The sequence below is a fragment of the Akebia trifoliata genome, chromosome 14 (assembly GCF_017979445.1).
Source record: "Akebia trifoliata isolate Shusen 1 chromosome 14, ASM1797944v1, whole genome shotgun sequence".
NCBI lineage: Eukaryota > Viridiplantae > Streptophyta > Magnoliopsida > Ranunculales > Lardizabalaceae > Akebia > Akebia trifoliata.
Genome location: NC_141388.1, coordinates 4,890,155 through 4,905,813, shown reverse-complemented (window position 1 = coordinate 4,905,813; position 15,659 = coordinate 4,890,155). Strand labels below are relative to the sequence as shown.

Genomic DNA, 15,659 nt, shown 5'->3' with positions numbered 1-15,659 from the left:
TGAGCGGGCTAACCCGGACTCAATCGGATTGATAGGCGAGTCCAAGTTGGATTATATGAAAAATGAGTTGAGTTGGGTTGCTCGGAGCCTCAACCTGAATTCAAGAAATTTAATTATCTTTCTAAATATATTTGTAAAAGGAAAAAAATTAATAATATAAAAATTTATGAATTTGGAGGTCGTGTAAAAATTTAGTTACTAGTGATTTTGTTTTTTATATTGTATTTCTATTTTAAGGTATAAAATAAAATTTATATGTTGATCAAAATAAAATTAGGATTGCTCAACCCATCCAAAATTATCTAACTTGGATTAACCTGAGCTCAACCTGATTTTAGAAACTAAATCTTTAATTGAACTTGGGTTAATGAACTCTAAACCGATGATTGGGTTGAGTTGAACTTGGCTCCAAGGTTTTAAAACTTGGGTTGATTCTCCACCCCGCTCAGGTTGCAGTCCTAATTGGGCAGATAGATAATTTTTAGGGATTTTAATCTCGTAAAGATAATTTTTTGTATAAATTCAACTGGTGCAGTACAATCTCAGGATAGGCTCTGAGATTAGGGTTTTGTATTAAAACTCAAATCATTTTGCCATTAAATTTCTTGCAGATAGGAGCTGTCAGCTCCCTTATGTTGTCTCTCTATTAAACCATTTAAGAATCTAATTCAATCAGCTTCATCCTCTCAATCTCTCCATCATCAAAGAAAGATGGACCACACAAATACAACTAGATAATATCCATGAAAATTAAGACAACATTACATTTTAAAAATAAATAAATAAATATTATTCATCAATATATCCCCATTTTGTTTTTTGTTTTTTGTTTTTTTTGCTTTTTTTCGTCTACACCTATTATTAGTAATTAACAACGATTGAATGGTAATGCACTTCGTATCAATTCTGTACGCTAAATTACAGACTAGAGACCAGATCCGTGCAGTTCATTTTGAATTGGCATTGATACAGGACAACAAAGGTATAGCTCTCTCATACCTGGAGCTGCCCTCACCACACATTTATACAAGTAGGTTCACGGCGGTAGAATTATCTGATAAAAACGAGATATGAAATCGCCCGGTCACCCTGCTATTTCTCTTGCTCTTGGTGGCCATTCATGTCTTCTTTCTCCTGGGTTGCAGGGCTCAGCTCCTCAATGGAAGATTTGCTGTTGCTGGGCTCCTCAACATTACTAGGTTTCCCCTGTTAGGTCGAATGGAGATATGCAGTAATAAAATTAGAGGCAGTATACAGCATATTACAGGAAAAACTTAATTCTAGTGTCGATGGTCCAAACTGGCCCTTCTCATCAATCTGGACCATACAATATATCAAACAAATCTGATGTTCATAACAGTTTGATTATTTGCATTGTTTTAGATAGTTGGGAATGCTGCCATTGTTACCAATCATCCAAATGAATGTGATGTATTGAATGGTTAGGATCATCTAACAATCCATTTCTGATCCAAGAGAATTAGTAAATATTGAAGAAAGAACTTAACTGAAATTTTTAGTAACGACTTCTAAATACTTCTCATGGTGTGTACAAAGATTCTCCTTCAAATCCACCTTAGCATATGTTGGCATAAAGAAATTTTTATGGGTATGGAAACCATGCCGGTTGGCTCATCAGAAGTGTACAGATTTCAAAATTAAGACGAGTAAGTTTTTTTTAAACCCATCTTGTGGGCCAAAAGGGAACCAGACCTCGTGGTGGGGGTAGAGATCATCAACCAATTCGTAAAAGGTCTCCATTGAAACACTGATGCTCACAAGCACGGTACCTAGATACATACCCATATCCGCACAATCTATAACAGAAGATGAAGCATATACAAGAAATTTCTATATTCAGTTAGTTCTGCCACTTAAATAACAGCTAGAGCAACATTAAGACTCACAGTAAGAGAAATGCATTGCAATGTTCTTCAAATTACTGGACTGAGCTTTTACTAGATAAAGAAGTCCTTGTAAACTTATAAAAATGCTAACCTTATTCCTGTCACGCCAGCCAAGCCCAAATGGTCTAGAAAGCAAACTGATTTTTCTTACAGGCACATCCTGTGTGGATTCCTGACTTGTTCGTACGGATGAAGATTCGGATTGTCCAGATCTACAAAGCAAAAAAGCCTTCATAAGCCATTGATTTCATCTCGAGAGGCAAAAACCCAACTATGAAAACATGTGTGCATCTTCACATCTTCCTTCATGGAGCATTGTAGGTACGTGCGGTTGTTGGAAAGAGAAAAAATGTTATATCCAAGCCAAGTACAAAAGCAAGACAATATAAATGAAAGCATAATGAGAAATTCTTTTACAATTATGTGAAGTATGAATGAAATATTCAACTTCTGAAAACATTAACATATGATTAATAATATATCATAGAAGATCATCATCAATATCAGGCAAGGACAAGAAAGTCTTGCCAATATATAAAAAAGAAAAGAAAAGAAGGTACCCAAAGAATAGGATTTGAGAGGTTTAGATCCATAGCTCAGTTGGTGGCACATTGCAAAACAACTTTGAGGTCGTGGGCTCAAGTCCAGCTTACCCATAAAAAAAAAGGATGATTTGAGATTTAAGGATTTGATCCACATACCTTGGAGATGGTTGTGCTTTAACTTGTCCAGATTGGTACTGCAAGGTAGCCTCCAGCGTTGATTCAGCCATTACCACCCTCTTCTCCATCTGGGCGAGTGAAGCCATAGCTTCTTCATATTTTTCCTGAATATATATGGTTAGAGTAGATAAAAACTACAAATATTGAAACATAACAGAACATATATTTCCACGCAAATCTAAGCCAGCGCAGCTGGATGTCTGGAAAACAACACAACCTTCCTAAATTGACAGGTTCAGATATATTCGGCAACTTGCAGTAAAACAACTCAGCATGTGGTTTTCGGCACCCAGATAAAAGAAATTGGAACAAAAAATTGTTTTTGTAGCATGGATTGAAATAAAAAATTATAATCGTCTTGATATGGAGGGCTGCATGAAGATAGTCAACAGGGGTATTATAGACACTCGATAGAGAACCACTTCAAGGCTATAGTCAGCAGGATCACATAAGTGGAGTTCCTTAGTTTGGGAAACTAAGCTCACCTGGGTTCCAAATTCATTAATATCTTTTATTGTCTGAAAATTCAACTTTGACAGATCCATGATAAACTTTCTCCCCAATACAATCAACCCTCCACGTTCAATATGGGGAGGTGGAGTCCCCATGTTCAATTTCTTATTTTATCCGAGTTTCATGTTAAAGAAAATGTTATAGGACTTATTTCTCCACACACAGAAACTCAGGAAAGACATGTATCATCTGGAATGAATCACTATGCCCAAGGAAAGGAGAAACCTGAAGGACATTCGTAGCATATCTCTGAGCAGCCGCATCTTGTTCCGCAAATCTGCGAGCATCCTCTGTTACCTTTTGTTCTTGCTCAACACGCATCAGGACCTACAGTCATAATGGACAATTAGCAAATTAAAGGCCACAGGACAATCCCTACCCGAAATAAGCAGAATAAAAATAAGACCTGAAGCATGGCGCGTTCTTGTTCCTGCTTGTCTGCAAGGGTCTGCCGTAGCTCAGCCACCTCTTGCTCTAACATCTCAACCTGTGCATTGAATGAAGATTCTCAGATATTTTAAACAAGATAAGTGGCTTGGAGTTTAGCCAACCACAGATTTTTGGGATAAAGTTTGATGATGATAATGAGTAGCTTGGAATTTGAAAGAAGATTTGGGAATCCTACAAGGACTGCAAAGCCAGGCCAGCACAACGCATTTGATAACATTTCACCCATTACATAGATGGGTTATTAAAAAGTTTAACAATATTTTTTTGCTTTATCAGAAAACTTCCAAAATATTGATTTAAAACACATTAAAATAGGCACATAACATAAAATGCTCAATGAAAAGTGCTGCCAGGAAGTGCAAAGCTAGTAAAACAAAAATTTAACAAGAGAATTACATATACATGAACACAAAGTATCAAAACAAATTATGTCTTGGTTGATGAGTCACAGTGAGTTAACATACTATAAACTTTTGAGCACATCTCAACAAGAATAAGAATAAAAAATTGGAGAAAGGTATCTGTACCATATTCTCCAGTTTTAGATCCTCAAAATTTTCTAACTAATATCAGTGAAGAGGAATGAATCAAATGAAGCAAGATAAAATGTTCCAACTACCTATCAGAGAAAAATAAGCAAATTAAAAAAAGAAATATATAGGTAAAGAAATTTTATTGATACGGAATGCAAAATAAATAACAAAAACCAAGTTAAAAGAAAACAAGATTAAAAAAGCATCCTTGCGAGGGTTATGCCTCATGCTTTAGGCCATCAAAGTGCCCATGCCACAATGTTTGAAAATATTGCACACCAGAAGACACTCAAGAAGTATTGATGAAATTTTCACCTATATGAACTGCAGCAAATCCACATAATTCATAAGTAAAAGAGAACCAGATCTTGAAATTGTTACTTTGTAATTATAACAGAGGTAACTGAAACCATGTTGCCCTCCATTTTTTAAGCCAAATTCTTTCAGATTTAATTACATCCTGATTTAACAGGAGAATTTAGCATACATACCAAACACAGTTAATTATTTTGAACATACCCTTGCACTCAATTGTCGTCTGTTGTCCTGCTTGACCATCTCCATCAATGCAGTTTCCAGCTCTTCAGCTCTGGCAAAGAACAGGAACCAATGGAAGTTCAGTGTTGTATCTGTATGAAGAAAAAAACATGAATTTTTTTCCTTGTTTCACAGTAAACAAGATGGTTTCATCAATGACACCTTAAATAAGCACTGAAATTAATGAGAATATGGGTCTGCATGGTGGAAGCCGTTTATGTTTCCATACAATAACTACCATTAAACCCTTCAAATTATACCTCTGAAGTCTGCCCCAAGCAACCCTTAGTCTATATGCCACTAATCAAACACAACTCTTTCCAAGCAAACACATTTTAAAACTATGGTAGTATAGAAAGATAATATTGTATTCGTGAGCCCTAGTATAATTTTTCATAAAGTCCTCATATTCCACTAAATACTATTTTCATTACCCTAATTAGGGTATTTGAGGATATCAAGAGTGTTGGTTCCCAGCATCCACTTCACAAAATGTTCATGGTTCAATATCTTCATCCTCTTCCTTTCATCTCAGACCCAACTGACCCACAATATTTTTATTTTTAAAAAACTCTCTTATCTTAATTGTTGTGTTACATGCCCAAGTGGTTAAGAGCTTAAACTTGATATGTTCCAATAGGTCTAGGTCTTTTGACGTATTGGTTTAGGTACCTAACATTTGGTTTTAGAGTCAATCCCACATCTTGAGTTCAAGTCACAGAAAAGGTTGCCTGGGAGAACTATGAACTATAGAGAAAAATACTGGGAAAAAACCCCCCGAGAAGTGCCCTGCCCAAGTGAAAGTTGTTGTGGATGTTGACTGCGGAGAGTGGTGGTTTATTACATGCCCAAGTGGTTAAGAGCTTAAATTGAACGCGTTCCAACAGATCTAAACCTTTTGGTGGATTGGTTTATGTACCTCACACATAGTCTCTCCTATTTTCAAACAAGTTACTAATCAATCGCTTTACATATATCTCATAAATGCTGCTTCATCCAATAACCTGTTGCAATGTCTCATTCTCGAACTTGAGCCACGAATATGTGTACTACCCCAACTCTTCTTCAACTTTAGTGATAGGAACTTCAATCCCAGAAGAAAAGAATGATTGTATAGGATAGGGGGACGGCCATCTATTTATAAAGAGAGAGATGCCAAATTTCAACCTATCGCTGGAATCATTATATTATGTGAATATTACATAATTTGTATATTGCTCAAGCGTTCCCGTGGTTTACACCATCATTATCCATTTTTCCATAATACTCCTCACCTCTGTCAAATCAAACAGTTTTGATCTTCTCATCTAACAACTTCTACTTGATAGATTTTGAAGACATCTAATTCCTCGTCCTAGTGGTGGATCATCAGATACATGTAGCAAATCTAAAAATAATAAAAAAAAAATTAACGAAATAATGTTGACCATCTCGAGAAAGAATAGAAGGGACCGCAAATATCCGTATGAATTAATTCCAATAAATTAGTAATAGTCCAAACAGATATCGAAATTTGAGAAATCTAGATGACCTAGAATTCCTTCGTTAATTAAAGATTAGAGTCTTTTCTTGAAGAAATGGTCTAAAATCTCAAATGCCATAACGTGGAGGAATTTTCTGACAAACTTAGACCTCGAAACATAGGAATCAATAGATAAACATAACAAAGAAGAAGCAAATGGACCATTCAAAGATAACTAATAAATTCCATCTACTAATAAACCGTGTTCAACAATATCATCACGATACAATGATTCCTATGATGATTATGTGGTATCCATTTAATACTATGATTCATGCAATAGGTAGAAATCTGGTATCTCTCTTTTTATAGGTGGGTGGTCTCTTCCCTCTCTATACAATTAATCTATTCTTTTAAGATAGAGGTTCCCATTACCAAAGTGTAGGAAGAGTTGGGATAGTACACTTATTCATGGTTCCAGTTCGAGATTGAGGCATTACAACATATTCTTGAATCTAAAGGAAAGCAATTCCAGGCATTTTAGTTTTATTGTAGTTAATTTAATTATTTTTTTCATTCAAATCAAATCTTATATGTATAAGCGTATTTCTTTATAAATATCAAAAGATTTTTCAACCTCAACATGTTATAGGGATCAAAATTCACAGAAATAAACAAGCTGGGCTATTGGGTTTGTCATTGAAAGTATACATAAAAAAGGTACTCAAATTATTTTAATTAAAAATCCAATATTCCCTCCTCGATGTATTCCTTCTGATGATAAAAAAAAATAAAGAGCCTATTTCACTATCCACTACCTAGGCTCAAATTAATCAAATCCTTACAACTATTATCAATGCGACTCTTTCTGAAATTGTCCCTCTCAGGTTGTCGCACATAATACCTCTCTTAATAACTGATTGTCTTAAATAAAACTTCTATCAACAATCACTTGGCAATGCAACTCATCTTCGACACCAGCTCTTTTTTGGCTCCAGGGGTTATAGATCGATTTCCCAGTATCTCCAACATGCCTAAGCCCCTTGTTAATTATATAGAAACTACAAATGAACTAGTTTCCAACATTGAGCTTGTTACTTTTGTCTGTTGTGGCCTTCAACCTAATTATGCGACACTTGTTATTGTAATCCTTAATTTCCCACCCTAATTGTGATCTTTTTTCTGATGTTTGTGCTTATAAAGAAACCACTCTTACCCGTGCTCATGGACACTTTAATTGTGGTGGTCTTAAGAGATAGTGGAGGTTGTTCAAACATTGAATGTATTATGCTTGCACTAGCGGTAGTTATGGCTGTGGTTATCATGGTCATGCTGATTTTGTCCATGGTGATTATGATTGTACCATTATATTCTGATTCGGGTCTTCTAAGAGCCAGCCCTTTTTCTGTTGCTACCAATTCATGCATTCAAAGCCAAATTTGTGAAAAATTTGGGTTGCCTTTATAGCCCATTCCCAGGCTATTGATGATGATTTCTATACTTCGTTGGCCATCATGTAGATGTATGAGCCATTTGATCCAACCCAGTATCTAGATACAGGCTACAAATCACATGCCTAGCGATGCGTGTTTAGTCAAAACGAAAATATAGCGCCATTGATAAGTCATGATTGCAAATGGAATCTCTCTTTCTAATATTGGGTACCATTTCTTTAATCTCCAGTTCCACTCAATTTTTTCTTTCCTATGCTTTCCATGTTTTTACTACCCTAAAAAATTTATTCTTTCGCAAAATTCTAATCCAAAGAAAGATTAGAAGGATCTAATCATAAAAAAGCCGTATCAAATCCTCAACCACACACCTATCATCGTTGAATGGAGAGATTGGACGACCTCCAACTTACTCTAACAGATTAGCAACCAGGTCGATTCCCAATCATTCAGGTTGTTCCTACCCTACAGAAAATAACGCAGAGAAATCTTTCTTTTTTGGCAGGGGAGTTCGCCACACCATAAATCCTTCCTAAAGCCGTAAAGAGGACCCTATCCCCTTTGTCAACACAAAATCTAACACAACAGTTGAACTTTTGTTTGAAATACCTCACCAAATACAGCACTGATTGAACTGCTGTATAAGTAAACGACATATATTAAGCTTCAGTCAATCAAGTTTTTGGAAAATAATGAGAAGGTTAAAATAAGATCTCAAAATATTATTATAATGGAATAAGTATTTAGATAAGGAACTGCTGCACATTTCGAGCTAGCTTGACATCCATCAAAGATGTACCATGCAGACTGCAGAGAGGGCTAGTTAAGTATCAAAATAAAATCGTAGCAAGATTTTTTCCAAATAAGGTAGATCCACACCCTAAAATAATTGTCTTAGTTCTTGACCTTAAGCTAGCTTTTTTATAAGCTGCCATTTTCACTTTAGTAAAATGGATCACATCAAAACTATCGACTAACCTTAAGAAGATGTCAAATATGGATGCCACACAAAAAGTACCAACCTGAGGACAGCAGATCTTTTCTCCTCTAGCAATCTGCACAATTCCACTTTCAACCACACCACCTGTGCATATGTTTTTCCTCTGTTAAAGCTCGTAGAGGGTTGAAAGAAATTCCTCAAACTTTAAATTAATCAAGAATGATATACCAGGAAAAAATAACTTTAACAAACATGCTTGCAAAAGATACTGTTGAATAAAACAATGGGAAATTCAATAAGGGTTGCATGTAAGATCAAATACTTGAAAAATAATCTTCCTTTTCAATGCTCCGTTATCATCAATATCAAAGGAATAGTTCAAAGTTGAAAATAATTCAGTGAAAGAATATAAATTGCATGCATAAAAATTGAGCCCAATAAAGTCGAGAGTCAACAGTAGAATGATATTCAAGTTACCTGGAAATAGCCTAAAAATGTCTCAAAAATATTTTCATGACTATATAGAAATATAATCACAAGGCGAAAGGAGTAGGTTGAGAAGATGTACCTAAAACATAAGGATAAAGATGAAGACAAAACCACAAAACACTAAAGCTAACCCTCTCACATAACAAATAAGCTCCCAATTGAAGAAGAAAAATAACCTTAAAATCCTCAAATTGCTTGCACCAAAAGAATATGACCTAAGAATGTCCACTGATAATCCTATTCCACAAGGAGATGGGGAAGTCCTTGGAGATTTTCCAATGAGACAATGTGGCTAGGTTGAGATGAGGTGTAGTTGGAAACTCTTTGTATATGGGAAATCTTATACATTTCTGTTTTTATTAATAACAGGCATGTGTTCCACATCAAAACGTAACATAAATTATAGATATATTAAATTGGGGAAGAAAATTATGTATTTACGAGGAGCCAAGGGGTCTGTCACTTCATTAACATTTTTCTTTAAATAAAGAAAAATAAGAACCTATCCACTCACAAGTAATCTGATGTGGAATATCATATCAGCAAGTATCCAAGCTCATTTCTTTGTTATCGGCTAATTATAGCATCAGCCAAGTCTCCATCAACCATCAAAGGACCTTCAAAATTATCCTTAAAAATTCGGAGACCTTGCATAAAAGATCTTATTTCCACCTCAATAGAACCAACCATAATATCATGTATTTTTTTCATCCAAAAAGAAAGCATTCTGGTTATTGGATTAAAGATAATAAGAAAAAGGTATGCAAAATGGATAAAGAATACAACATGCTATATATATAAATTAAACAAACACAAGTAATCCATTACTCTGTTATATAGATTATGTGGACTTGATGATTGCAGACAAATTGTAACAATAATTGGAGCATAGAGAGATGTTATAAACATGGAAACAAAGCTACCTGTTCTTGAAGATCTGGCACAGAATCTACATCTGCATTCTCTGTTAGACTAGAAAGAAAATCGTCTAGATTAGTTGATCCAGAATCCAAACCCCCATTTCTTTGTGTATCACCCAATCCTTGTGTTGTATTTGTGTCTGTTACCAGTGATCCAGGGTCATGCTTGAAACTGTATAGCTTAGATGCAAGACCCTGTGAATCCTTCCAAACATGGACCCCTTTGGATCGTTCCTCAATGGCAGCTATTACTGATGGTCGGTGTTTATCTCTCAAATCTTGTAATCTAGCTTCATTTACGGTTTGGTAACCCATGCAAGCAGTCAATACAAGTTGGCTGCTGTCAAATGTTGAACCAGCAAGGGTCTGCAACAAAGTAACTGCGTCGCCAGCATCCTTTGTTGTAACCAAAGCAGGACCTGGAAGATATGGACTGAAATAAGTTTCAAACTATAAAATTATCATATACACAGTGGTCATAGTGCATTTAATTTCCTCTAAAAAGTACAAAACATATCATATCAAAATCATAAAACCAAATGTGATTTACCCAGTACCATATAATTCCATCAAAGCAAGTGCTGTTCGAAATAGCATAACTCGACTTCCTTCAAACAGAAGCACATCCCAAACCCGAAGAACTGAAGTAAAAAAAAACCCATCAGAAGCTAGATATATTATATAAGACGACTACCAAAGATCAACAAGATGGCTAAGCTTCAGCAAATTATGAGTCGTTTTTCAATGGAATGGCAACATAATACAAAATAGAACCTGACCACTTTCCCAGGGAAGCATATTCACAAAAATGGAAAGGAACCATGGTCCAGTAACCCATGCCACCTGCACTCCCAGGTAATCCAGATGATTAACTGCACCAAAAGCATAAATGTAAAGAGAGATTATTCGACCTGCTGCACATAATGAAAACAACCAGAGAAAAAAGATAGAGAATAATATAAATAAAAGACAAACCCAATTTGGGAAACCTCTCGCGCACCAAATCCTCAAAAACAAGTTGGTCAACCTGAAGAAACATAACAACTTAAATATACAGATTTTCAACTACTGAAAGCAATCATCTGCTGTCCTTTAGGTAATCAGTCCCTCCACTTCAAAAATTAGTCAAATTCAGGGCAAGAAGGAGTCGCAACTAATTCATAGACAACTCTGATTAATGAAAGCAAAGGTAAAAGCAAATATTACCTGAGATTCTATCATTTCCTCTGAGTAGTAGCCATCAAAGTAGTCATCAATGATACCCATCAAACACCTGAAAGATTTTCATCTAAACTTAGGATCCATTAGAACAATTCAGCTAATACAAGAAAAATGCAGCATTCATGCTTAGAAGATAAAGAATTTCATCTTCTTACGACTATCCTTCAACAAATTAACTCTCAAGGAATGCACCTACTGAAAAGGGGTAAATAAGCCTGCAGACCTACCAGAAAGCATTTTCCTCAGGCATAAGTAGCAGTAATAATCCAGCAAAGAAATTCATGGCCTGTGAATATAATCCAAGAAAAATATAATTATTTAATCAATAAACAAGAAAACCATTACTTACCAAATAGAAAAAAATAATCGAAGTGAAAGCATCAATGAAAGCTACAACTTAAACATAATGGAACAACGTTCTTAAATAGGCAGCATACTTGAGCTTCATGTAACTCACAAGTTACAATAATCCACAGCCAAAGCCGTCTAACCACAAGAATGAACTAAAATACCTTAAGAGGGAACCGGCCTTTAGGCACTCTTACTCTGAAGTCCTTTTAATGGACGTGCTTATCCAAACTAGGAAGGCTCGATTTCGCATGATTAGAGCTGAACAAAAGGACTGACTTGGTTCAGTTATAAGAGATTGGGCTTTGCCTGATATTGCAAGGATATTTTGCTTATCGGATTAGACATCTATCACATGGACATGGAGGTACCCTAGTGTAAGTAAGGAGGGACAAGTAAATCGCTTATAGAAGGCCTTAAATAGAGTTTCAAGTGACATGTTACTCAAACAAGAAATGTGAGTGGGCTGGTGGAGTTCACGAACTTGAGTACGTGATACCATAAACTGATCAGCTACTACTGTATGGATAGCAGTTAGTCGAACACATGCTTACACAAACTTGGGACTATAACTCATGGATTTAACAACAAACTACATAATCACTTTGATTCAATTTGCAGTTTTGTTTCCTGATAAGGAAGCAAGTTAGTGGTTAGGTAAAGGACGGTTTTGAACCCAGGTCGTGGTATCAACACTCACAAGACTTTAACCAACTCTGCAAGCTAGCACCTTTTATTCAATTTGCAGTTCACGTTGTTGTAATACCATGAACGCAACATAGCTCAATTTGCGCTATGAGAATCCAGTATTGAGGAAAAAAACAAACTGAAACCAGAGAAAATTACAGTCTCACCAGCTCTACAAAATTAACATGCAGTCCACAACTTCCTTTTTTCTCTTTTATAGATAAATTAGGGGGAAAAGTTTATTGGAAAAACAAGAATTACAATTTTGTTGTCCATTCCTTGGGCCTATACGGTACCAAAAGACATAAGTTCTTTTCTAGGACATCCATCATTATAATTAAACACAAGTTTGATGAACTTAAGAAGAGTATCTCCCTCAAACACAAATACCTGGCAGTACCCAACAGAGGGATTATGCCGAGCATATGCTGTAAGTAAACGCCTCAAAGCATTTCTACCATCCTCATCCAGAGCAGGATGTCCTGGAAACGTTCGAGGCAAATCCTGCAAAAGGAAAAAAAATTCAAGATGTGATGAGAATCTTGGACGGCATTATCTACAACTTGAAAGAATCAAAATTTGAAGTTTAAAGCTCATGCATCTAATAACCTTCTCAATCTGCCCTTTCCATTTCTCAGGAGCACATCCATGGTTCATACTTGACCCTTTACTTGTATTGTCGGAAAGCGAACTATCACACTCCTTGTCATTGGGAGTATTAGTCACTGGAGATAGCAAATCTTGGTAATATCTCTCCACCCGGCGTGTCCTCGCACCCACAAACGCTTGCCATAGCTGTAAGCACAAGCAGAAGCCAAACTGAAGCTACATTTAACTCATAGAGAAGCAACAAACTCAAAGAGTGTCAATTGTACCTCTCCCCTGAGAGCCATTGGCACACCTCCTTGAACAAGGCACTCCAATTCTTCTTTCCAAGGAAAGAATGGCCCTGCAGTGACCCCATCAGCAGCAGCATTCTTACTGTCAGTTGAAGGGATCTCTTGAATCATATCTGATCTCTCTACATCGTAGAACTCATCCTCCGAATCCTCTTCAGATGCCCCTTTTGATGGTCTTGCCTCTACAATTGGAGCAAGATGGTTACCACTTCTGGCCTCATGCTCATCTTTCGATAGATTCTTCCTCTTCTTCACATTAAAACTCATCATGTGTTCAATGGAACCAAGGGACGGTCTAATCTGAGTCCATATTTGAACATTATCAGTTTTAGTTTCCTTCGCTTCCTGCACCTCCTCTTCGGAGGAATCATCCTCCTCTATACCCTTCTCCGAAATAGTCTCTGCTTCCTGAACTAGAGCTTCAGTATGTGAGGATGCAACCTTGTCTCCCTCGTCAGATAAGCCATTTGTGAGCAGCTGAGAATTCTCAGCCTGGCTCTCCAAGAACTGCTTCCACCTATTTGATCTTTCTTCTTCTTCCTCCTGAAAGCATAATTATAACACTGTTGAGGATTATCTCACTTGCTGACGAAAATGAGAAAAATATAAGAAGCGTATACCTTGTAGATACTAGCATACTCTCGATATCTCTGCAAGTGTTGAGGTCTCACAGCAAACCCATAGGCATCTCTGTTCACACTAAAAGGTTTATTCAGACCTCAATTTGACAATCTCCATAATTCCATAATCCACCATCACAACATTGCCCAAAAAAATTTCAAGATGCGCAGATCCAGAAAGATAAGTATAAGAAAAAAGAATTACAGAAGAATACGAAACGAACATCAAATTGGATTTAAAACATTAACTATGAGATCGCCCTAAGTTTACCTGGACTCAACGTCCAAAGATCGCCTACTCAATTTGGACAACAACATACTTGGCGGAGAATACAATCCTACAGCCCATATCGTTCAGCATTGCCTCCACACAAACTCAAGTACTAAACTTCAAATCCCAATTTACACTTCTTATCAAAATTGAGACCTACTACCGACATTCCAGTAACTCTAAACCCTAAATTCCATACGAAACAACAATAATTTGTAATCATGATCAAAGAAAAAAAAAAGTAAAAGACAAAAAGTTCCTTTATTTGGCAAAATTCGAGCGCAAAAAATGAATAAACCACCAAAGAATCGAAGTATCTATCTGATACTTCTTTCATCCAAACCTAAAAGTTGAACCATCACCGACGAAATTAAAAACCGTCAAAAACAAGAGCCCATCGACAAGATCGAGAAGAAAACAAGAATTGCAGACTACAGTACGGACATTTAAAATAAATCGTGATGACCGATCCTTAACTACTGATTCCAATCGATAGATCGAAGAGGGACACAGAAATTGCGATAAAGAAGAGAAAGAAAAAAAAACCTAGAAACGGAAATGAGATTTGCGAGGATTTCGCGAAACAGTGACGCGTGGAAAGATCTGGAAATTGAGAGAGAGAGAATTTTACCTCTTGTGCTCGAAAGTGAGGAGAGGTAAGGTCTTCGCCTTCATCTTCGGATGGTGGATCGATCGATTTGATGGGAAATTGCGAGATTTCAGTTAGTCGGGTAGCGAAGAAAGATCTTACTCTCCTTGATTTTCTGCAACTGAATTCTTGAGCGAGCGAGTGAGTGAGTGAGAGAGAGAACGAGTAGGGAGTCAAAAATACTGAGAAGGGTCACATGCAGGCGTGAGTTTACTAGCCATCGTAGCGATCGCTACTACATGTGCTGATGTCTTAACACGGAGATCGAAGTGAAGGGTTTTTGGGTGGGGAGATAGAGGGAATGAACCTTAAAATATATACTTGAATCTTGCATGTTGAAAAGTATGGGGAAAAAATTCTACTGTGCAACGCGGTTGGACACACTGTGTCATGGACGGCTGAGATGGGAACATATTATCTTAATATGCCTGGGAAAATCTACAGAAGTTGTTGTGTACACGTTTGGGATTGAGTTTTAGCGTTGAAAATATTTTTCAAATAAATATTATCATTTAACAAATGCAGTCTTTAATGACTGAAATATTTTTATAAGGGGTCAGGTTTGAATGGGCATAATGCTAATTTGTTCTCGAATTTTGATAAAATATGATCCGATTTTTGGCTAACACCCTTTTCTCTCTCTTGTTCGTAGTGTAAAAATGAAAATTTTCTGATCTGATCACCTTGTGACCTTCAAAAACATAATCTGATGCAATGGAGTTGTAGAGGACAAAATTATATGATCTTTAAAAAATAATTATTTTTCATTATTGAATTTTATTATTAAATTTGGATGTTCATTGGTTTTTCATTTTCAATACTTTGAATCAAGCGTGAAAAATAATATTTTTTTAATATAAATATTTTCATGAAATCTAGAAGGTTGTGTTGTTGGACCGTAGATGTGATAATCAATATGAGCCCAACGTCCCTTTTTAAGATTTAAAATCTAAAAAAATAAATATGTGGACAACGAGCAAGAGAGAAAAGCTCTCTTTATTACTTATGTCAAACGTTTGTAGGGCTGTGAGCAAACACGT

The 15,659-nt window shown here is 36.2% G+C and overlaps 1 protein-coding gene across 3 annotated transcripts; it reads right to left on the bottom strand.

The window, feature by feature from the left end:
• Window positions 1–776: 776 nt before the first annotated feature.
• On the bottom strand, window positions 777–14,920 carry LOC147385712 (uncharacterized). Of its 3 annotated transcripts, none has more exons than XM_086422138.1 (18): window positions 14,602–14,920; window positions 13,700–13,769; window positions 13,056–13,622; window positions 12,790–12,975; window positions 12,571–12,684; window positions 11,373–11,431; window positions 11,131–11,197; window positions 10,900–10,951; window positions 10,704–10,796; window positions 10,482–10,565; window positions 9,928–10,343; window positions 8,598–8,659; window positions 4,645–4,714; window positions 3,549–3,629; window positions 3,368–3,469; window positions 2,609–2,733; window positions 1,999–2,119; window positions 777–1,206 (listed from the first exon to the last, which is right to left on the bottom strand). In XM_086422138.1, the coding sequence occupies exons 1-18, from the start codon at window positions 14,643–14,645 to the stop codon at window positions 1,093–1,095; spliced, it is 2,427 nt and encodes an 808-aa protein (XP_086278264.1). In that variant the 5' UTR covers window positions 14,646–14,920; the 3' UTR covers window positions 777–1,092. The 3 variants fall into 3 exon arrangements, with proteins under 3 accessions (XP_086278264.1, XP_086278265.1, XP_086278263.1); XM_086422139.1 differs by lacking the exon at window positions 14,602–14,920 and adding an exon at window positions 13,971–14,506; XM_086422137.1 differs by lacking the exon at window positions 14,602–14,920 and adding an exon at window positions 13,971–14,499 and having other exon boundaries at window positions 13,700–13,778.
• Window positions 14,921–15,659: the final 739 nt, after the last annotated feature.